Consider the following 19,300-nt stretch of genomic DNA (forward strand, 5'->3'; position numbering starts at 1 on the left):
GTTGGACCCCGGAGTACCTGAAAGCTATGAGCCTGTTCCAGCCGTGATGAGCAGGGATCAAGAGGGCACACTGTCAGACTCACTGCCACAAGCATCCTGTCTACATTCACAGGCTGCAACAACCAAAAGTGATCTTACAAGGTGTAATTCAATGGTGTTCAAGGAGCCTCCAATGGACCATAACCAATTGTAGCATCAACAATATATGGCACTTTGAAGACAATACCCCGGTCAGCAGCTTTAAAAATACAGTGGTCCTGCAACTTATGCATAATTCACTTAGGCGACTGCAGCTTTAGGTGGATGGTGGGGAAATGGAGAATGGGAGGGGAGCCAGAAGGGGCTGTCTGAGATCTCTTGCGACCTTCCCAGAGCCCAGTGAACAAGGTAGAGGGCTTAAAATCTCTTTCTGTGGCAGTTTGTGCTTTCTGAGGCCCCCGCCTTGCTTACTAGGCTCTGGGAAAGCCATGCAAGGAGCCCTGGGAGCATCTCAGGACCTTCGCACGACCTTCCCAGAGCCCATTAAGCAAAGCAGAGGCCAAGGCCCACTCCAGACAGGAGCTGCATGGAGGGGCAGCTCCAAAGGTTTCCTGGCTTTACTTGATTTTGCTTTGTGCATGAACCTCCAGAACTGAACCTTCACATAGGCTGGGGACCCACTGTACACATAAACTGGAAGTATTCACAACAGCAGAAGAATAAGGATAATTTCTAGAGAGCTGTATCCACCCCCACCCCTTTTATAATTACAGTCAACTTGATTATTAGCGTGCATTCAAAAGGAAAGATGTGAATGACATACATACTGTTTTTGTAGAACCATGTATGCTTCATTTCAACTACTTGGAGGAAAGGCAGGAAGGTATGATAAATTTAAAAAACACATTTTCACTTCTGGTATACTAGGTTTTGCAGAAGTGGTAGAAAAAGCAATGAATCATAATGAAAAGCTATATGTTTTTCCCCCCCAATTCAAATGACAGCAGTTTAATGCATGTAATATCTGCCTTATACACAAAAACAAGTCAGAGTGTTATTATTTATTATTAGAATTCTAGAAGTAACTGACTCTTTCAATTATATTTTTACTTGGCACATCATTTCATATGAATCCTATCCTTAAAATGCTTAACGAAAACTAAAGCAAACCAAGCGACAAAAGCGAGTGTTTCTGTGGCAATCACCAAGTTTGATCTCGGAGACAGATATTATTGTGCTGGTTCAGGCAACTATTTCAGACTACCTGCTTCTTCCCAATTTAAGGAGAATATAGATATATATATTGGCAGCTAGGTGTGCCAGCTCCTTTCCATGCTGCTCAGGGAAAAGAAATATTGGGCAGATAGCTGTGCAGCATATTGTACAAACATGAGAGAAAGATGTACAAAGTCCGCACAGTAAAATGATGACACTGTCAGCTTCTTCCTAACCCCACCCCTCCTTAGATAAGTCTGGAGACACTTATTCACTGTAGTTGTCACTGCCAAGGAGTTTTAAACTGTTCATCTGAATCTACCCAGGAGCCCACAACCCTAGGCATTCTGAGGGAGATGGCGAATCAGCGCCCTTGATAGCAAAAACATTGAGCAAGGACCCCTGGATTTGACCAAGTGCAAAGGCTTTCAGTGGAAGGAACAAAGAAATAGCCAAGCCATGCCATCCATCCATCTACTGTGATTAGTCTGTCTACATAAATAATCAAACATGCCTGAAGACAAATGTTCCCAGCTGTCTAAGATCATGACTTGGCTCACATGGACTGTAATGCGAGGTGAGGAAGAACTTCCACTCCACAGCCAATTCTGCATGTGTGTGTTGAACTTCTACAGGTGCCCACATCCTTACAGCTTCCCTTGCCTTTTGCTTCTGCTAGCTCTTGGCATCTGCTTTTTCTTCATCTGTGGAGCTCTTAGGACAGCCATTTGTTAGAAATGAATATCTTAGCCTTTCTGCCATGCAGATATGGAGCCCTATGAATTTCAGCATGGAAAAGAGATACCCTTCACCAATTAGCATTACAACATGGTGGACACATTTTTTATAGCACCGACCACCATGATTGTGAGGGCAGAATTATAATGGCTGCAGAGGACTGTAGAATACATCAGACAAAACACCAGAAAACAGGAAAGAAGAAATTGAAAGATAAATCAAACATTTATCCATTGCTTGAAATCAGTAGCTTTCATGGTCTCCCATGATGAAGCTTATGAGAACTGTAGGAATTACAGTAAAGCAGGAGATATTAAAAAAAATGACTTCATATTTTCCCAGCTCCTTTGGGTCAATTTTTTGTTTTGTGTAAACACCGTTTACTGTGTTCAGCAACACAGACACATAGCCTTCCATGCTGAAAGCTAGATATGATCCTGCTGCTTTGAAAGCCCCAAGGATGATTGCAAACAGGCTAATTAGAATGCTCAAAGGATAGTGCTTCCCAAGAATAATGACTTCCAGCAGTAATGTAAAAGGAATGATAAACTTCCTAAGGACTGTAAGCATTGGCAAACTTATCCTTGCTTGTGCTTGATAATCCACTTAAATGATTTCCAACCTAAATCAGAGGAAGTAGAAACAGCTTCATGGGGGTAACCTTACCAAAATCAGGGAAGTGAATGATTTTATTTTATTTTTTACATTAGAATAGTGCTGTCCTGCTCCACGTTGCACTGGAGATGGGAATCTGCAATCAATCAGCCCCTCCTTGTTTACCAGAAGGATGAAGGGCAGATTCCAAAGAAGAGGGCAGAAAGTAGCTTGAACAGAGAGGAAGGGGTGGCAGTGGCAGCAGAAGTGAGTGACTCCTCTTCCTCTTGTCTGCCTTTCATCTCTTGGCATGTGCGGCAACAAGCCCCAATCTGTTGGCCATACTAGATGGCATCCCCGCCACTCTGGCAAGCCACCACAGCCCCTCCTCACCGAAGGGGCTGATTAACATTTCTGCTTAACAGAGAAAGTTCTCAAAACCTGAGGCATGTCACCTGAAGATCTACAAGAGGGGTTGTAGGAGAAGAAAAACCAAGACCGAGAATCAAAAACAACATGAAATCAAGGGAGCATGACTTCCATGGAATTCCATTTAATATGGAACCAACAAAATACTTCAGATCCTTGAATGGGCTGGACTCATCATACAACCTGTTTCCAGCAGATGTGTAGTCCCCCTTGAAGAACCAGGCAGGGTTGCATCCTGCGTTTACTGTTCCTGGATCTTCCAATGGTGGTTGTCACTAGGGACACTTTTGCATGCACCTTTTCCTGGTAAAGGACACTACACACGCCTGATTAACATCCTGGTTGGAATGCTACAGTATGCTCTACACTGGGCTGCCACAAGCTGGTACACAGTGCCTCAGCAAGAATTTTGACTGGTGCATGCATATGCAACTCCAATATTACAGCATCTTCACTGACGCCCGGCCTGTTTCCAAACCCAGTTCAAATGGTCTAAGAGGAACAAGATATTTAAATGACCATCTACTCCCACAACATCCTGACTGCCTAGTCAGGTCTTCTAAACTTTCTCGCCTCATGCAGAAATAAGGAGAAAAGGGGAGAGCTCAAGGTTTGATACAGCACATCTTTGGTTTGTTGTGACAGCTGGACCAGACTAAATAGTTGAGTGTGTGGTCATCATGTTATGAATCCTTTGATATTTGTTGCTTAAATGGCTTACAAATTGGCTCATCTTGCAATTAGTGTTCATTAAGGAACAAAATGAGGTTAATAGTCAGATCCTGTCCTCTGCTGTATTTGTATTTGAGCAAAAAGGCATGTAGCATTTGGAAATGTTCAGCAGAATTCAACTGAATCAATGCACAAACAGTACGACTTCCACTTGCACAACATACTTTTTCACCCTCTCCTTCCCCTTTGCATGCCCCCCACAGTGCCCAAAACTACTCCAGAGGGTTGGAAGGAAACACAGCATGGATTTTTGAGGATCGCAGTGGGGGAATGATAGCAGAGCACATTGGCAGAGCACAGAGGTCCCAGATTCCATTCACCGTCACTCAGAGCAGGCAATAGTTGGCTAGATAAATAGTCTGATCTAGTAAAAGGCAATTTCCCATGAAGCTGCTATTTGCCCCACTGGAGAAAACAAATAGGTACCAATACTGTCCTCATCTCTCCCCCCTGCACCTAATAGAAACTTGAGGTAGGGGAATGTCATCTGGGGAAAGAGCAAATAGGTGAAGATGACACACCTTCTCCCCCAAGGCTATTTACCTTAATCCAATATTCTTCTTTCCCTTCCACCCCAGACTCCCAGCTGCTTATTTTTTTAAAAAATGTTGAGATTCAAGTGTTGGGTACACTATGTTGAAAATTCTGTAGCTTTATGTTCTCCTCAATGCATATGTGTAGTCAGCAGAAACCCTACATTGCCTGATCTCAGCAAGACATGGGAGTGAAAGGAATCGTAACCATACACAAGCCTATAAAAAGTCATATGTTTTTAAACAGAATTGCTAGCTAAAGCCACCTCCTTCAGCCAAAGTCACTTGCATGTCTTCCAGTCATAAAATTGCGAATTTGGCCATTCACCTCATCTGGCATGTCCACCTTCCAGCTGGAAAATGGTTCTCTCAGGGCAGGTTTCCTCAGAGAACATCCTAGGTATCTCTTGGTGGGCAAGTCTATCTTATAAAGAAGTTGAGGTGACTCCACTCTAGACATGGCCAGTAGCAGCACTGATTTAAAGAGCAGTTCCCACTCCTGTCTAGCCCTGGGAACAGATTATAAGTATGGCAGTAATTATAACATGCCCCATAGTTTCCAGAATCATTCCCCAAAAACTAAGCAGTAGATTTATATGATTGGAGAGGAATCCCTGTTGAGAGCATGCAGAAGTTTCTGCCAGCGAAAAGACAAGGCAGTGAATTAACCTGTCAATCTGAAAACTAAATGCAGAGAGATACTGTGGAGTAGAAAAGGGGGAAACATGCAGTAACAGTGCCTAGGTTGAGAATCTGGCTACCACACAGAATGTACAATCATGTTTTTTATTTTACATGACTATAGCTTTTGTCAAAAGTAGCTCACCAAAACAAGAAGTAAATAGCTTCACTATTATTGTTGTTGTTGTTGTTTAGTCGTGTCCGACTTGTCGTGACCCCGTGGACCAGAGCATGCCAGGCATTCCTGTCTTCCACTGCCTCCCGCAGTTTGGTCAAACTCATGTTAGTAGCTTCGAGAACACTGTCCAACCATCTTGTCCTCTGTCGTCTCCTTCTCCTTGTGCCCTCCATCTTTTCCAACATCAGGGTCTTTCCCAGGGAGTCTTCTCTTCTCATGAGGTGGCCAAAGTATTGGAGCCTCAGCTTCACGATCTGTCCTTCCAGTGAGCACTCAGGGCTTATTTCCTTCACCATAGAAGTGTTCTATTCTGGATTATTGAGAAACCTGAGGGTGGCAGCTTACTATATAAACATAGCTTTCAATATGCTGGTTATAAAAGCTGGGAAAATATTCAGAATTCTAGGTCCCAGAATTACCCTTCTACACACCTGAGCAATGAAGCAGGTAGAATTTTTCCAGCCCCTGCATCATCTCCTCTTTGCTGTATGTATCCCAATATTCCAAGTCAGTGCAATATCAAGATATTTGGCAACAGACTGGAATTTCTCCAAGCAATCTTCGTAGCCATCCATTTCAGAGACCCCATTTCCAGACATGCATTCTTATTTATTTATTTTTTTAAAAAAATATTTAAGTATAAACAAGTTGAAACATGAACAGTGAAAGTATAAACAGTGTTGAAAGATTAAAAAAAAGCAGAACATAATGTTGTTGGTGAAGCTTTCCAAACGAGAAGGAAGCCCACACTTTATTTATCAGTTGCTGCATATGTGAGCATTACAATTTGGAGCCAACTTCCGCTCCCAGCTACACTAATGCAGATTATGACTGAATAGTGACTTTGAAGGTGTTCTCTGGGTTATTCCACCACAGCAGAATGTGCATATATGTACATGCATTCACACGCAACCATCATCTGAAATGACAGCATGCATTGTCTATGTGATGTTTATGTCAGAACAATGCGGAAATGTTTAAATAAATGGCAGAGGGATGCTGTTTTCAATTAAAAAGAAGAAGCCAGAAGCTGACCTGTTTCCATGGAAACAAGAGGAGGACTAGACAGTGCTGCTCTAGAAGGGAGAATTGCAGATGCTGGGCGGGGGGGCGGGGACTGAAATATCTCTTATGTTACCTTTTTCACATATCTTTTCCACACAGTTACCATCAAAATATTAGGTCGACTGACTCCATTTTTCTTGCATTTCTAAACTTATTAAGCAACAGGTGTCAGCCAGTCCTCCAGCTGCCATCCTCTCACACTACTGCAGGATTGCTCCAAAAGGCAACTATTACAGTCCTCTCACAATGATTCATACCACCTTTGGAAAACGGATGAAACAGAATAGAAATGTCAGCAAAAGAGCTTTATTGCCATGCTTGATGTTTAATCAAAAACCTTTTCACTTCTCTTTCATGTAGCAAACTGTCCCTAAAGAGCCATTATTTTCAAATAGCGTGGCTGGAACTTGATAGCTTATGCTAATATATTGTTTTCTAAATAAGTAGAGCAGGCTTCTCTTACTATAGTGACAAAGTAGTTCTCCATATTTATTTACTGGAGGCAGTTTAGTAATAAGTTCCTGATAGAAGACATCTGTATCATCAATAGCTGAGGACACACTGAGGGCTCTGCATCCCAGTAGCAAACATAGCCTGGTTTATTTCCGTCCATTCATCCATGTGTGCAGACAGGCAAACACAGAGGTCACACAACAGGATGTTAGAGGGAAAGGGAGGTCTGTGTGTGCTGTCCGTAGCCTCATGCAGCTGGAGCACTTACAAGGCACAGAGAGAGATGGCCAGATGGGAATGCAAGAGGCACATATGTATCTCCTACTCAGCCTAACATCCTGTTGCACTTGTGAGCATACGTAGTGGTGGGAGGGGAACTGGGTCCTATTGAGTCCTATCAAGAACTCTTGAGCATGGGTGCTGTACTCATGGTGCAAGAAAGTGGATCATGCTTCTTGTACAGGTGAAATAAAGTAACTAAATAGTAATATGCTGAGGGGTTTGCTTTAAAAAAAACTTAAGAGGTGGCTGGGTGTTACCAATGCAACCAACTATGTCCTGGCCAGATGAAACCAGTAGTATTGTGCTTGCTGCCATAGGAGGAAGTGATTCTGAAAGTCCTGCTTTCAACAGCGGTTCTTTTTTACTTATTTCCGTCTATAAAAGGCACACAGACACATAGTGTGGGTTGCCAGAGCCTGGGACCGCATGGAGGGAGAGGTGGGAGGGAAACAGACAGAGTATACATGTGCATTCAACTGCCTGATGGCATCAGTATCACCCAGGGAATCACAACCACAGTGATAGGCAAAGAAGAGTTGTTCCGTTGTCTGGAGAGATCACTTCCTGGTTCACATGGAGAAACCATTTTCAACCAAGCCTAGCAATGGAAGCATCCAGCTGTATTGAGGCACCACGAGGTGTGGAAATTTTGTGTCCCTAACAATTTTTTGCCTGGGACAACCACCCCGTGCCCCCCACACACACAATGTTACATCACTGTAGGCCCATAACCATCTTTATAAAATGTAAAGGTAACCCTGCCCGTATGGGCCAGTCTTGACAGACTCTAGGGTTGTGCGCCCATCTCACTCTATAGGCCGGGGGCCAGCGCTGTCCGAAGACACTTCCGGGTCACGTGGCCAGCGTGACAAGCTGCATCTGGTGAGCCAGCGCAGCACACAGAACACCGTTTACCTTCCCGCTAGTAAGCGGTCCCTATTTATCTACTTGCACCCGGGGGTGCTTTCGAACTGCTAGGTTGGCAGGCGCTGGGACCGAGCAGCGGGAGCGCACCCCGCCGCGGGGATTCGAACTGCCGACCTTTCGATCGGCAAGCCCTAGGCGCTGAGGCTTTTACCCACAGCGCCACCCGCTTTATAGGATGCCCCTAAAAGGCTACTGTAAGTCAAACACAGAACTGGGACTTTGTGCTGTCATTTTGCTACTACTTTTATCTTCCTGTAGCAACTGCCCACAATTCACCAACATCCATTCAAACAGCTGATCCATTTGAGGTCCAGCTGCCTGCATATATTGCTCTTTGGAAACCTTATGTATTATAACAAAAGGACTATTTTTGTTGTTGTTGTTGTTGTTGTTGTTGTTGTTGTTGTTGTTGTTGTTGTTATGCTTCCTACCCAGTAAACCTACAGGTGAGGAGACAGTAACTGAAGCCATGTGAAAAACCAGCAATGATGAAACACTAAAAGACTTTAGACCTAGATAATTCTATCAGGCTATCCATGGACTAAAACAACACAGATTGTGTAACACAGTATGCAGTTCTGAGTTTACTCTACTAACCTACTTTCTCATATTTCTAGACTTCTCATACTGCCAAGCACCATACTGACAGCTCTTTAGGACAACCATCTCAGGATAAGAACCTCCTTCTAAAGTACTTGAGCTTTTCTCCTGAAAATGTGTTAGTGAGAAAATTGCTATTGGGAGTGGGGCCCTGAGAAAGAAAGAGTAAGAAACGTTTCAGCCTGAAATTTTATTTACATCAATCCCACTATTGATGCATTTCACAGCTTACAATGCGGGCAATACCCAGTACAAAAGCAATACTCTCCAAATGTTGTTGGATTCCAGTTCTGACCAGGCTCAGCCAGCATGGCCAATGGTCACAGATTATGGGAGTTGTATTCCAACATCTGGAAAGCACCATAAGAAAAGCAGCGTTGCTATACATGTTTACTCAGAAATATGTCACACTGTGTTCAACATGGTTTCCTTTCAGGTAAGAGGTACAAGACTTTTTACCTAAATCTGGTTTATGGAATGGGACCTTAATGTGAAAAGTCCTTCACAATTCTTATTTCTAACAGTCCTCTGAATATTTTTAATACTCTGCTTTTTCCTTGCTTGGTGCTCCAGGTAACTATCAATAACATAGTAATGCAATACAAAAAGAAATGTGATAAATATCAGATAAATGCATCCTGTCTCTCCTCCAAGGGCCTCAGATACACTTTCTACTATTGCAACAACCCTCTGAGAAAGGTCAGGCAAAGAGACTGCAGCAAGGTCACCCACAGAACTTTGTGTCTGCGGAGATATTAAACCTTCATCTCAGCAGCCCAAATCCAATGCTACCCATTCCTTTATGCCACCACATCATTTTAAAGATGGAGAATAAGCTTTCCAATACACAGTTCGATGCAGGATAAATGGACAAACCCTGCATTTCAATATGAGGTACTATAGACTGAGTTAACATTCAAGCAAACAACCATACAGCAGAATGAAGAGCATGATTTCAAAGATACATGCTGATCAAGTGAAGAACAAGTCAACATATATAGTCTCGGTCTCAAGGGCTGCATGCATTCCTATTCTTCTTTGGCCATGATCAAAAGACAAGCAGTCTGACTGTGTTACAGATACCTGTACTGCTCATGTCACCAAATAACAGCATATATATTCCCCACTAGACAAAGATGTCCAAGCATCTATTCTTTAACAGAAATATGTTTGTTATACTCTATATATACACTACACTGTGTATATATACACTGGGTGGCATTCAACTAAGTTAAATAAATAAATAAAAACATGGCTAGGTTAGGTCCATTAATTTCTGTAGATCAACTCTTGAGTAAAACTTCATTGAATACCACCCACTATATCCTCCTTGTACATGTGGACAAGGATATATAAAATATCATTTTCCTCCACAGAAGAAAGAGCAGCATGGATGGGGAAACATCCATTTTGAGTGAAAATTTTGAGTGGGAAAACAGCCTGAAGAGAAAGGGTTAAAGAGCTCTTCTTCTTTCCCCTGCTGTTTGCCCACTAAAATGGGCTGCTTTTGGTTTAACAAATGTGTTCTTGAAAATTGGGAAATGTACTGTTATGGACAATGGCCTCGTTCACAAAGCATAGCAAGCCAAGCTATGGTTTACTGTAAGGTTACCAGACATCTCCGTTTCTGGGGAACAGTCTCCAGATTTACAAATCAGTCCCCTGACAAAATCCATCTATTTAGTAGGAAGTTGAAAAGTGTCCCCGGATTCATTGAAAAAAAATCTGGTAACCTTAGTACTGGGAACGCATAAAGGTGCTGGCTGCTGGAGAGTAGCTTGTAGCTGCTTGACTCCCTCCTGGTTCTTTCTGCTTCTTGGTTACAGTGCATGGCTATTGAGGAGAAATTAACCACAAGTCCTCCTAGTTCAGATGACATGCTAAGACCAACCTTGGGTTAACTCACTGTGGTGCAACAGTAAATGGGACCAGGGAAGAGGAAAGCAGCTGCAAGCTCATCTTCAGGAGCCCCCATGGTCCCAATAAACCATACTTTGCTTGACTGTGTCAGATGAATCAGGCCATTAAGCAGAGCAGCATGTATCCTGCTGTAAAAATTCCAGCTCCGTACAGGTGTCATTGTTTTTCACTACCTATCAGCCTCAGTTTCTTATCTACGAAACAGACAAATTAAGACACAGGAGCTGTAAAATAACTTTGCAGTTAAAAATGTAGTAAAAAATGACACAAGCATTGAATAAAACTAATGAAAGCCTACTCGTATTGCAGAGAAGCTATGCAAATGTAACCTCAGACATTTATTCTACATTCATTCAAACAAGGCCAGATCCAAAACAGATTTTTTAAATGGACCCCAAAGAACCGACAGGTATCTATATATACTTTGTCCCCAAGGCACACCCTGACGGCCTTAGTTTTGGGAACTGAGAACACTGTTTCAGTATTTCCAGTCCTTGCTGTTCGGTGGTCTGGTGTACTTCCTTCTGCCTTGAGCTCCACTGATCCACACAGCAGACAATGACCAAGCCAAGACCAATGTAGGCAACCCTGACTCTCTGTACCAAAATCAGGACTTGCTATCTGCTTTTTCAGGAGGCTTTCCCCAAGCAAACCCTGTAAGCTAAAGTGTCCTGCTTCATTGATACGGCTTGTTGGATCACAGAAACACAAGGCAACTTCAGACATGCACATAGCATCCTGTTGCTTCCATACAGCTGCTCTTAAATGGTGTACTATCTTTCAGATGGGCATTTCAAGAGTGTGCCCATGCATAATAGAAAGAATCACACAATAGGGGGAGGCAGATTTAGCATTAAGCTGGCAATTATATTCAACCAAGGTTAGTTTTTATGAGAAAGTTGGATAGAAACTCTATTCTGATTAAACTTTTCTCACTGGTGTATCAGCGCCATTCAGGATACCATCTTATAGATGACAAATCTACAGATATGAACAGAAAACTGGGGAGAACTGACCCCCATTTTCATGCCTCTCCCTTTGAGGCTGCTAAGGCCTGTTGGTGTTGGAGACAGTAGTGGCTGCGTGCTCTCAGTTTGTGTGGAAGACCTGCCTTCTAGGCTCCCTTCCTGCTTTGTCAGTTACTACAAGACATTCTTCCATCCAAGATCACCATCAAGCCCATTCAGCTGGTGAACCATGAGCAGGCCTTCCATGTGGAAGTCTTGGGTTCACATCTCATGGTACTGACAGAGCCCCAGGGCCTTCAATAAGTAAAGGACTGGGGGAAGATGTGACACACTCTATGGATAAAGGATTCATGCACCAGCCCTTACGATATAGTGTTAACAGGGCAACTGATGCCATTCACCACTAGCATGCTAACACTCCATACTAATACGCTGCTGCCCATGGCAAGTACATCTATTTATGTCAATTATTGCTCTCCACGGACCAATTCTCTCCGCCCCCCCCCCATATGAGGGAGTTCACCTAAAACACTTGCTTGAGAAGGCCCCTTACCCGTGGCCTGTGACCCGCCTCATTTCAGCCCCCTTAATGCCACTGTGTGAAATGGGAACAATAAGGCATCTCACATGGTTAAGAGCACTAAGAAAGGTGACAGTCTCACACACACCTGGGAATGTGTGAGAACCCAATGGGACCCACCTACACATAACTGCTCTTAAAAAAATAACAATGAAAAAGTTACAAGAACAGGAGTAGCAACAACAAGTATTCAATCCTATGCATGTTTACCCTGAAGGAAGCTCTCCCCCGGTTACTGATAGGAAGAGGAGCCAACTTCTAGGGGCCAAGGTTCCCATTAAAATATATGAGGGGATGGGGCACCCCAAAGTTGATGGGCATTGCCATTCAAATGGTGCAATTGCACCCCATCATGTGATTGATTATGGGGGGGGACTTACCTCCCCCCCAATATTTTATTCAAGTTGGCAACCCTACTCCCAGGTCACTGGTTGCAAGTTGGGACTCCCTTGGTTTCTGTCACCCCCTTCCTCTCACAGCAGCCTCCTTCGAAGGGTTGGTGGGTGAGTTTTTAAGGTGGGGCACCCGGGGGCAGAGAGGTTGGACCTTCCCCTCCCCTCCCTCCACCTCCCCCCCCCCGCCTCAGCCCCGCTCTCCTTACCCTGGCGGCGCGGGAAGAGTAGGGGTCCTCGAAGAGCGCCCACATGCGCGGCTGGAGCCTCTTCCAGCGGCCGCCCTTGACGTCGAGCGGGGCTCCGAGGGCGGCGGCGGCGGCGCCCACGTCGTCGATGCCCAGTCGCTTGGCGGCCAGCTCGTCGTCGTCGGGCTCTGCTGGCGGCTCCCCGGTGATGAGGTCGGGCGCCTCAAAGATGTCGAGCGCCTCCTCGGCGTCGCGGTGCTGCCGGTAGGTCATCCAGCAGCAGGGCTCCACGTCGGTCTCGTCGATACCCCAGAAGGCCAGCTCCTCCTCGAAGAGCGGCCCGCACACGTCGGCGGGGCAGTGCAGCTTGCCCGTGCGGTAGTAGTTGAGCACGTAGGCGAAGACGCCCGGGTGCCGGTCGAAGAAGAACTCGCAGCACGTGGCGCCATTGCTGCGCGGGCTCCAGGCACTGCCGCCCGCGCCGTCCAGGGGGCCGCCCGCGCCGCCGCCGCCGCTGCCTCCGCCCGGGTTGGGTCCCGGGTTGGGGGCGGGCAGGGGCGGCGGGGGAGCCGGCAGGGGCGGCGCTTGGTGCTCTTCCCCGCCGCCGGGGGACTCGCAGGCCAGCAGAGCCAGGCGGGTGCCCGGCAGCGTCTTGAGGGTGCTCCGGTAGGTCTCGTGCCTCGTGCCCCCGACGTTGAGGATCACCCTCTCGTGGTCCTCGAGCTTCCCCATCTCTGTGGCTCAGACATGACTGCGGGAGAGAAAAGGAGAAGAAGGAGGAGAGAGGCGCCCAGAGGCAACAGAGCCGGGTGGCTATTTTTAGGCCGCCTGGGGAAAGGAAGACGTCGATTGCCGTGGGAGAGTGGGGGAGGGGCCACGGCCACCACCACGTGATAATTGCCCCCAAATATGAATGTGAGGTAGCAGGGAGGGGTAGCAGCTTCCTAGAGGTTGCACCGTGCATGGAAGGGAAGGGTAGCTAGTTGCATCTTCAGAGGAAGGTGCGAAGCCCTTCGAGAAGAGACGTAGAACCAGGCGTCGCGTACCCGTCCTGAGCCTACATCCCCCTGCTGGTCTTGTCCAAGAGAGGGCGCTCTTCCCAACCTATACTGTTTCCTGCTGGAACCCAGAGCCAGGTCACCAAAGGGACTTCCCCATGTTGCTGTCTCCGTTTCCCTTGTCCCGCGTTTGCCTCCCCCATTCCCCATATCCGCCGTTCTCCTTAACAAAACCCAACCCCATGTCCCATCCCTTTTGGCCGCCCTAGACTCTGAACCCTCAAGTTTCCCGTCTAAGTTCCTCGCAAGCAGTGGCAAAGAACGCAGCTCAAGGGAAAAGTTGCTCCGCCAACGACCCTGGAACCAACCTGGCGCTCCTTCCAGCTCTTTCCTGGGCACAATCCAGAGCAGCCCCCTTGCCCCACACTCCTTCCGCCTTCGCCTCTCCTGCTTTCAGATGGCTGCTCTTCCTCATCCTTCCATCTCCTCGCCCTCCCTCCGCTTGAGATGATCCGGACTCTGCCTCAAAGCGCCCCCTCCCTCCACACACACACAAACACCCCAATACAGCCAAGGCTCACACCGGAATAGAGCCGCTTCTCCTTGCTAGCAATCAGTAGTCACCTTCGTCAACCCTCTTCATCTCTCCTCTCTGAATTCTTTCGTTCAAGTTGTCTGGACAAACATGAGGAATTAAAACGAGGTGCCCTCCCTTTGTCCATCTTCTATCTATTAGGAGAGAAATCTACAGGATACATCTGGGGTTGACTAGTGATAACCAAACACTCTTTGCACCCCCCCCTTCCCAAATCCAGCAGCGGGCACACCCTATAGGATCTGTTGTCGTGTAACCTTAGCAGCAGATTTCTGCGTTCCTCATCCTCGCCAGATTATACGTGCAGGTTAATTTCAGAACCGAGAAGCAGATGTAATCAGAAATGCTCTGCTATGGTTAGCCCCCTCCCCATGCCATCCATCCCCATACCTTGGTGACACGAGAGAAAGAGGCTGCTCTTCACATTGCAAACGCTCTTTCCTTCGCAGCTGCCTCCAGACTCGGTTGTGTTGGTGTCAAACGAAGAACTACTTGTTGTAGCCGGGAGGGGGGCGCGCTCCTCCCATCTTCAGGTGGCCATGCCAGCGCCCTTGACTGCCAACCCCGAAAGCAAGGGAAGCAGCCCCCACCTGCTGCTAGGAAACCTCTCTTCAGTCATTGTGCCAGATCGAGGAGACGCTTTAGCTTCGCGGAGGAGAAAAAAGCATCACAAAAACATGGGGGGGGGGGTAGGCGAGGGTGTCCTCGGCAGGGTGGGCTCAAAGCGTCTGAAGGAGTCGGCGCTGCTCCATCCAAGCGCCTCTCCACTCGCTCCAGCTCCAAGGTGAAAGGAGCGCTGCTGCCAAGGCTTCCCCTGCCTTTCAAGAGAGGCGAGGTGGGAGCTGTCCCTTCAGCACCATTCTCCAGCAATTACGTGGCAGGCGACCCCATTAGCCTTGTTTTCTCGGGTTGCGCGATTGCTTCGATCGCTGAAAACAGACCAAACGCGACGCAAAAGCCATCTCTGAGGAATGCACCTCCGCTCCTTTCACACGCTGATTTCACTTCGGGGGAAACGGAGCATCCGGCTGGGGAAGAGTTGTTTACCTGACAGGAGCAGTGAGGATGGCACCTAGCTACAGGTGAAAATGACACGGAGTAGGCTTTAGAAGAAGAATTCTGGATGTAGGAAGTGCAATGGCAGTCAACAGCAAGGATAAGGGGAAAGACACAAGGATGTGGCTGAACGTTGTTGTTTCGTGTCTATGGACCTCTGTTTCTAGTCCTGCCTCCTTACTCACTGCACTCACAGGAACATTTTTAAGGTTTGCTGTGTGTGTCACTACTATACCCCATCTCCACAGAATGTTCCTTCACAACCTCACCACAACCTCTGGGAGCTCAGCATGAACAGAATGGTTCCAAAATCTTTCTTTATAAACAACAACAACAAGACATTGAAAAGTACCTGGAACAGGAGGATATAGTGGCTAGCTCTGCTTCCCATTAGGTAGCCATTGTGTCACCATGATCCACGAAAAAAATGAATCTGTTCAAGGGTTATGAGACTGCTTTCAGATGTAATCACAAATACACTTGCACACATCCCATCCCACTGATCCTGTAGTCCTTTCCTTGGTGGTAGAAAAGCTCACCTATATCATCTGACATCAGGAAGAGCCACTATCCAGAAAGCAGAGGACCAACCCCGCATTACCTAATACGATGTTTTGCCCTAAGGGTCCAAGGAGGCTGAAGGACAACAAAGAGGTGTGATTGTTCATTTAGCGTAAAAACAGGTAGAGATCACTTGATAATAACAGTCAGAATCAAGTAGGGAATCTGAAGTCCCTTCTCAGTGCAAGTAAGCCTGAAAATCTTTAAATCCACTGTTACAAATGCATACACAAGATTTCAAAAGCAAATGCAATTTTTCACTGGATTGCTCTACATACAATTGTAGGCAGACTACATCCCAAGAGAAGCAGCCACATATTCCTGACATCTATAAAGAATGCTAGCCCTCAACAAGACCTAAGACCATAACTGCATTGCAGGTTACAGCTTATCTGCATGTTTTTGTATTTCTGTGCATCTTCACTCCTCCCAATTTGCTAGTATTAGAAACACCTCCTGTGTTTCTGTGTAAGAAAGTTTTAAGCTTTTGGAGTGCAACCAATCTGCTCCTAGAAATATATAGCTATAGTTTTATCTCTATGATCTTGCAGGTCCTTGTCTTTTTAAAATCTCCCTTATGAGAATTTCACAATTATGCTTATACACTATAATCACACTTACTGGTAAAGTATCTTTGTCTTATTATGGCCAGGATAGGGAAGATGCTGATTGTTCACCAAGAAACAAAAGAAATCTCAGTGATCAGCTTGAACTATCCTTGAAGAGTTACCAAACAAAGAAGTACAAGAAGACAAAACATAGGAAGCTCCATTGACAGATAACCGGGGGGGGGGGGGAATCAATGATGAAATGTCTGCCTACATTTCTTGTAGCAAGGAAACTGAAATATGGAGACTAGCAGCTCCTAAAAGTTTTTAGATGATGGTGAGCTGCTTCTACATGAAACCAATATTGACCAGGTTAACTTTTATGTATAGTCATACTCAGTCCATCTTCCTTTGCAGGACAATCTACATGCTAAGGAATGAATGCAGGCAAGAGAAGATAGTTGAGTAGAAAAGAAGTCAAAAGGCAATGTGTGCAAATACCACGGGCATGCCTTAAGATGTTACACAGCCTGAACTTCACATTATTTCTTGAGCTCTGTTTTGTACATTTGAAGGAGATCATCTGCTAGGGATAAAGTGTCAGCATGCAGAGGGTCGAAAGGCCAGCTGCTAGCCCCAGCCGGGTCGTTTCCTTCCAGCCGTCCCACTGCGAAGACCCATCGGCCTCTGCTCCGACGTAAATAAGCGACCCAGGCTTCAAAGCCGGGGCACACTATATCAGCAGAGCAAACTGCGCACACAGAATAGGGTGAGGCTTGTGGAAGCATACTACAACTACGGATTTATTAATCATAAATCAGGACAAAAAACATGTTGTCTCTCTCTTTGTCGTCTCGGCGAGAGAGGCAAAAGCAAAAGCAATAACACAGCGGAAGTTCCGCTAACACCAGCAAAACAGTGCTGGAATGTAAACAGACACGTGACACGTAACAGTTCCATGTCTGCTCCTTAAGGTGTAATGGAAATTTCCCAACATAAAGAACCGCTCCCCCCCCCATAGAACGCCATTGACACATCACAAAAGTCAACCAGGAGACTCAGTCAATGGTGGGAGAATTAAGATCCAAAAGCTGGCAGAGATTGTAGCATTACCTAGCTATTCCTCTGTGCCACCGTCTCTTTTCTCTACCTCACATATACACATGGGGCATAAGAGGAATCAATTGCAATCTGGTAAGCAAGAACAGGCCTGCAGCACCCGCTGAGTTGGATGGTGGTTCAAGCTGTGTGTCATCAGGCCAATAGCCACAAGTTTCCCATTCCAGCGCTAGAACATCAAAGATTCAAGAATACCTTGGATATTAGGTCTCCTTGTGATCAATGCTGGTAATTGTCCGTAAGAAGGGGCTGTCTGTCTCAATGCCTTCCAGTGTCTGTGCCACAGCTGCTGAATCCATTAAAAACTATCTGCAACATCTGAAGCATGGCACAAGGTATTATTTTGTACCATTGCCCAATTGGTGTGCTCATAGCAAAAATAAAGTTGCTTATCTAAAAGCTGTATTTGTTTTGTATCTTTGTGCAAGAACACAGTAACATATAGTGACCTTTAAATGGGTCACCATTCCCCTAATTAATTTCATTAGTGTCTACAGCTTTCTTTTTTTGGTTCCCGCTTCTGGGAGAAACTCTGGCTTTTTGTAGGCCTTTGACTTCATTATATCCCTCTTCTAGGGACATTTAAACATATTTTTGGTCCATTTGGCCTTATTCTTTCCTTCCCTTTTGTTGTGATTTGCTTCTCTCCAAGCTAAGGGATCCACTTGTGTTTTTAATTCAGGCTAGCTTGAACAGCATTTGACTTCAGAGGTCATCTATGCCTATTATCAAGATCCTACACACATCAAACATAGTCAAGGAGTCAAAATCATTTAGATTCGGCACCCCCCCTCCCAATCCTGCAGAGCTCTCTAAATAATCTAACCTGTTCTTTCCACTTTTATTTTCTTAAGTGGCTTTAAGGACATTTATAACTTTTCCCTCTGGCAACAATTTTAAGTTACTTAAGTATTAGAAGTATGGCAACATATATGCTTTTCTGCTAAAAGAAAAACAAAAATACTATTTCCCCTTGTTTTTAGAAGTATTTGCACATTTATTTTGTCCAAATTTGTTTCTGTGTAGTAGAATGCAATATAGATTGGATAAATATTATAACATCTCCTTAAATCAGTCCCAACTGAATTTCACATACAGTGTGATAACATCTTAAATTCATTTAACTTGTGTGATTTCAAACTTACATGGTTGAAGACTGACTGGTTGAAAACACACAAATTAAATGCATGGAAGGTGGAGGGCTTAAAAGCGCTTTGCCTTGCTTGGGGGACAAGGCCTGCTCAGTGCACCATCCAGAAAAGTAAGAATGCATGCACAGGAGCTATTCCAAGTGGGTGGTTCAAGCATACACATTTTTGTGTATATGTGCCATCTCTGGAATATACTCCCCATGCATGATGTGATCATACTGCATATTGTTCAGTGGAAACTGGTATATAGTTGAGGTTTTGTTGAAGCAGACATTCTCAGCTTTAAACAAATCTCCTTTAGAAAGGAAATTTAAAAGAAAGATTCATTTGAAATCAGCAGAAAGTAACTGTCTTGAAGAGATACCTTCCTAGAAGACAACAAACACTTTCTTGCAAGCTCTCTTAAATATGTAACACTTTAATGAAAAGATTTTTGACATGATGTGAAACCAATGATACTGGCAACTGCAAACAAACAGAAAAAAGGAGAAACACAACCAATGAGTGACATGAGAAGGAAGCATAGTCTGAGGGAAGTCCAAAGGGAAAGATAGAGAGACCTAGAGGGCCACATTCAGCCCCTAGACCTGAGGTTCTCCACTTCCATATTAAACCAATTTGTATTTTTGAAAGAGCATAAAAGTGTTTGAGGGGAACAGGATTTTTTTTTTTTGCACTGGGCTAAACATAAAAAAACTATTCTCAAGGAAACATGAAACCAACTTATTTACTAGTGCAAATAGCTTTAATCATCTCAGAGATATAGTGATCCATATAAGCAGCCAGGGAGGAGATCGCAACTGCAGCAACATGCTGAA

The 19,300-nt window shown here is 45.2% G+C and overlaps 1 protein-coding gene and 1 pseudogene across 8 annotated transcripts in view; both read right to left on the reverse strand.

Annotated features, from left to right (window-relative positions):
* KCNC2 (potassium voltage-gated channel subfamily C member 2) overlaps window positions 1–15,621 on the reverse strand; it is a 95,969-nt gene extending 80,348 nt beyond the window's left edge. For 2 of the 8 annotated variants that reach the window (XM_053405859.1, XM_053405861.1), the window contains exons 1-2: window positions 14,438–15,607; window positions 12,476–13,205 (exon numbers count right to left, since the gene is read on the reverse strand). In XM_053405859.1, the coding sequence (XP_053261834.1) occupies window positions 12,476–13,186 (711 nt within the window). In that variant the 5' untranslated portion in view covers window positions 13,187–13,205; window positions 14,438–15,607. Of the gene's footprint in view, window positions 1–12,475; window positions 13,206–13,820; window positions 14,397–14,437 lie in introns of those variants that run through there. The other 6 variants (XM_053405863.1, XM_053405862.1, XM_053405865.1 and 3 more) reach the window with 6 other exon arrangements.
* LOC128422426 (UDP-N-acetylglucosamine/UDP-glucose/GDP-mannose transporter-like) lies at window positions 1,870–2,828 on the reverse strand (annotated as a pseudogene).
* Window positions 15,622–19,300: the final 3,679 nt, after the last annotated feature.

The sequence above is a fragment of the Podarcis raffonei genome, chromosome 10 (assembly GCF_027172205.1).
Source record: "Podarcis raffonei isolate rPodRaf1 chromosome 10, rPodRaf1.pri, whole genome shotgun sequence".
NCBI lineage: Eukaryota > Metazoa > Chordata > Lepidosauria > Squamata > Lacertidae > Podarcis > Podarcis raffonei.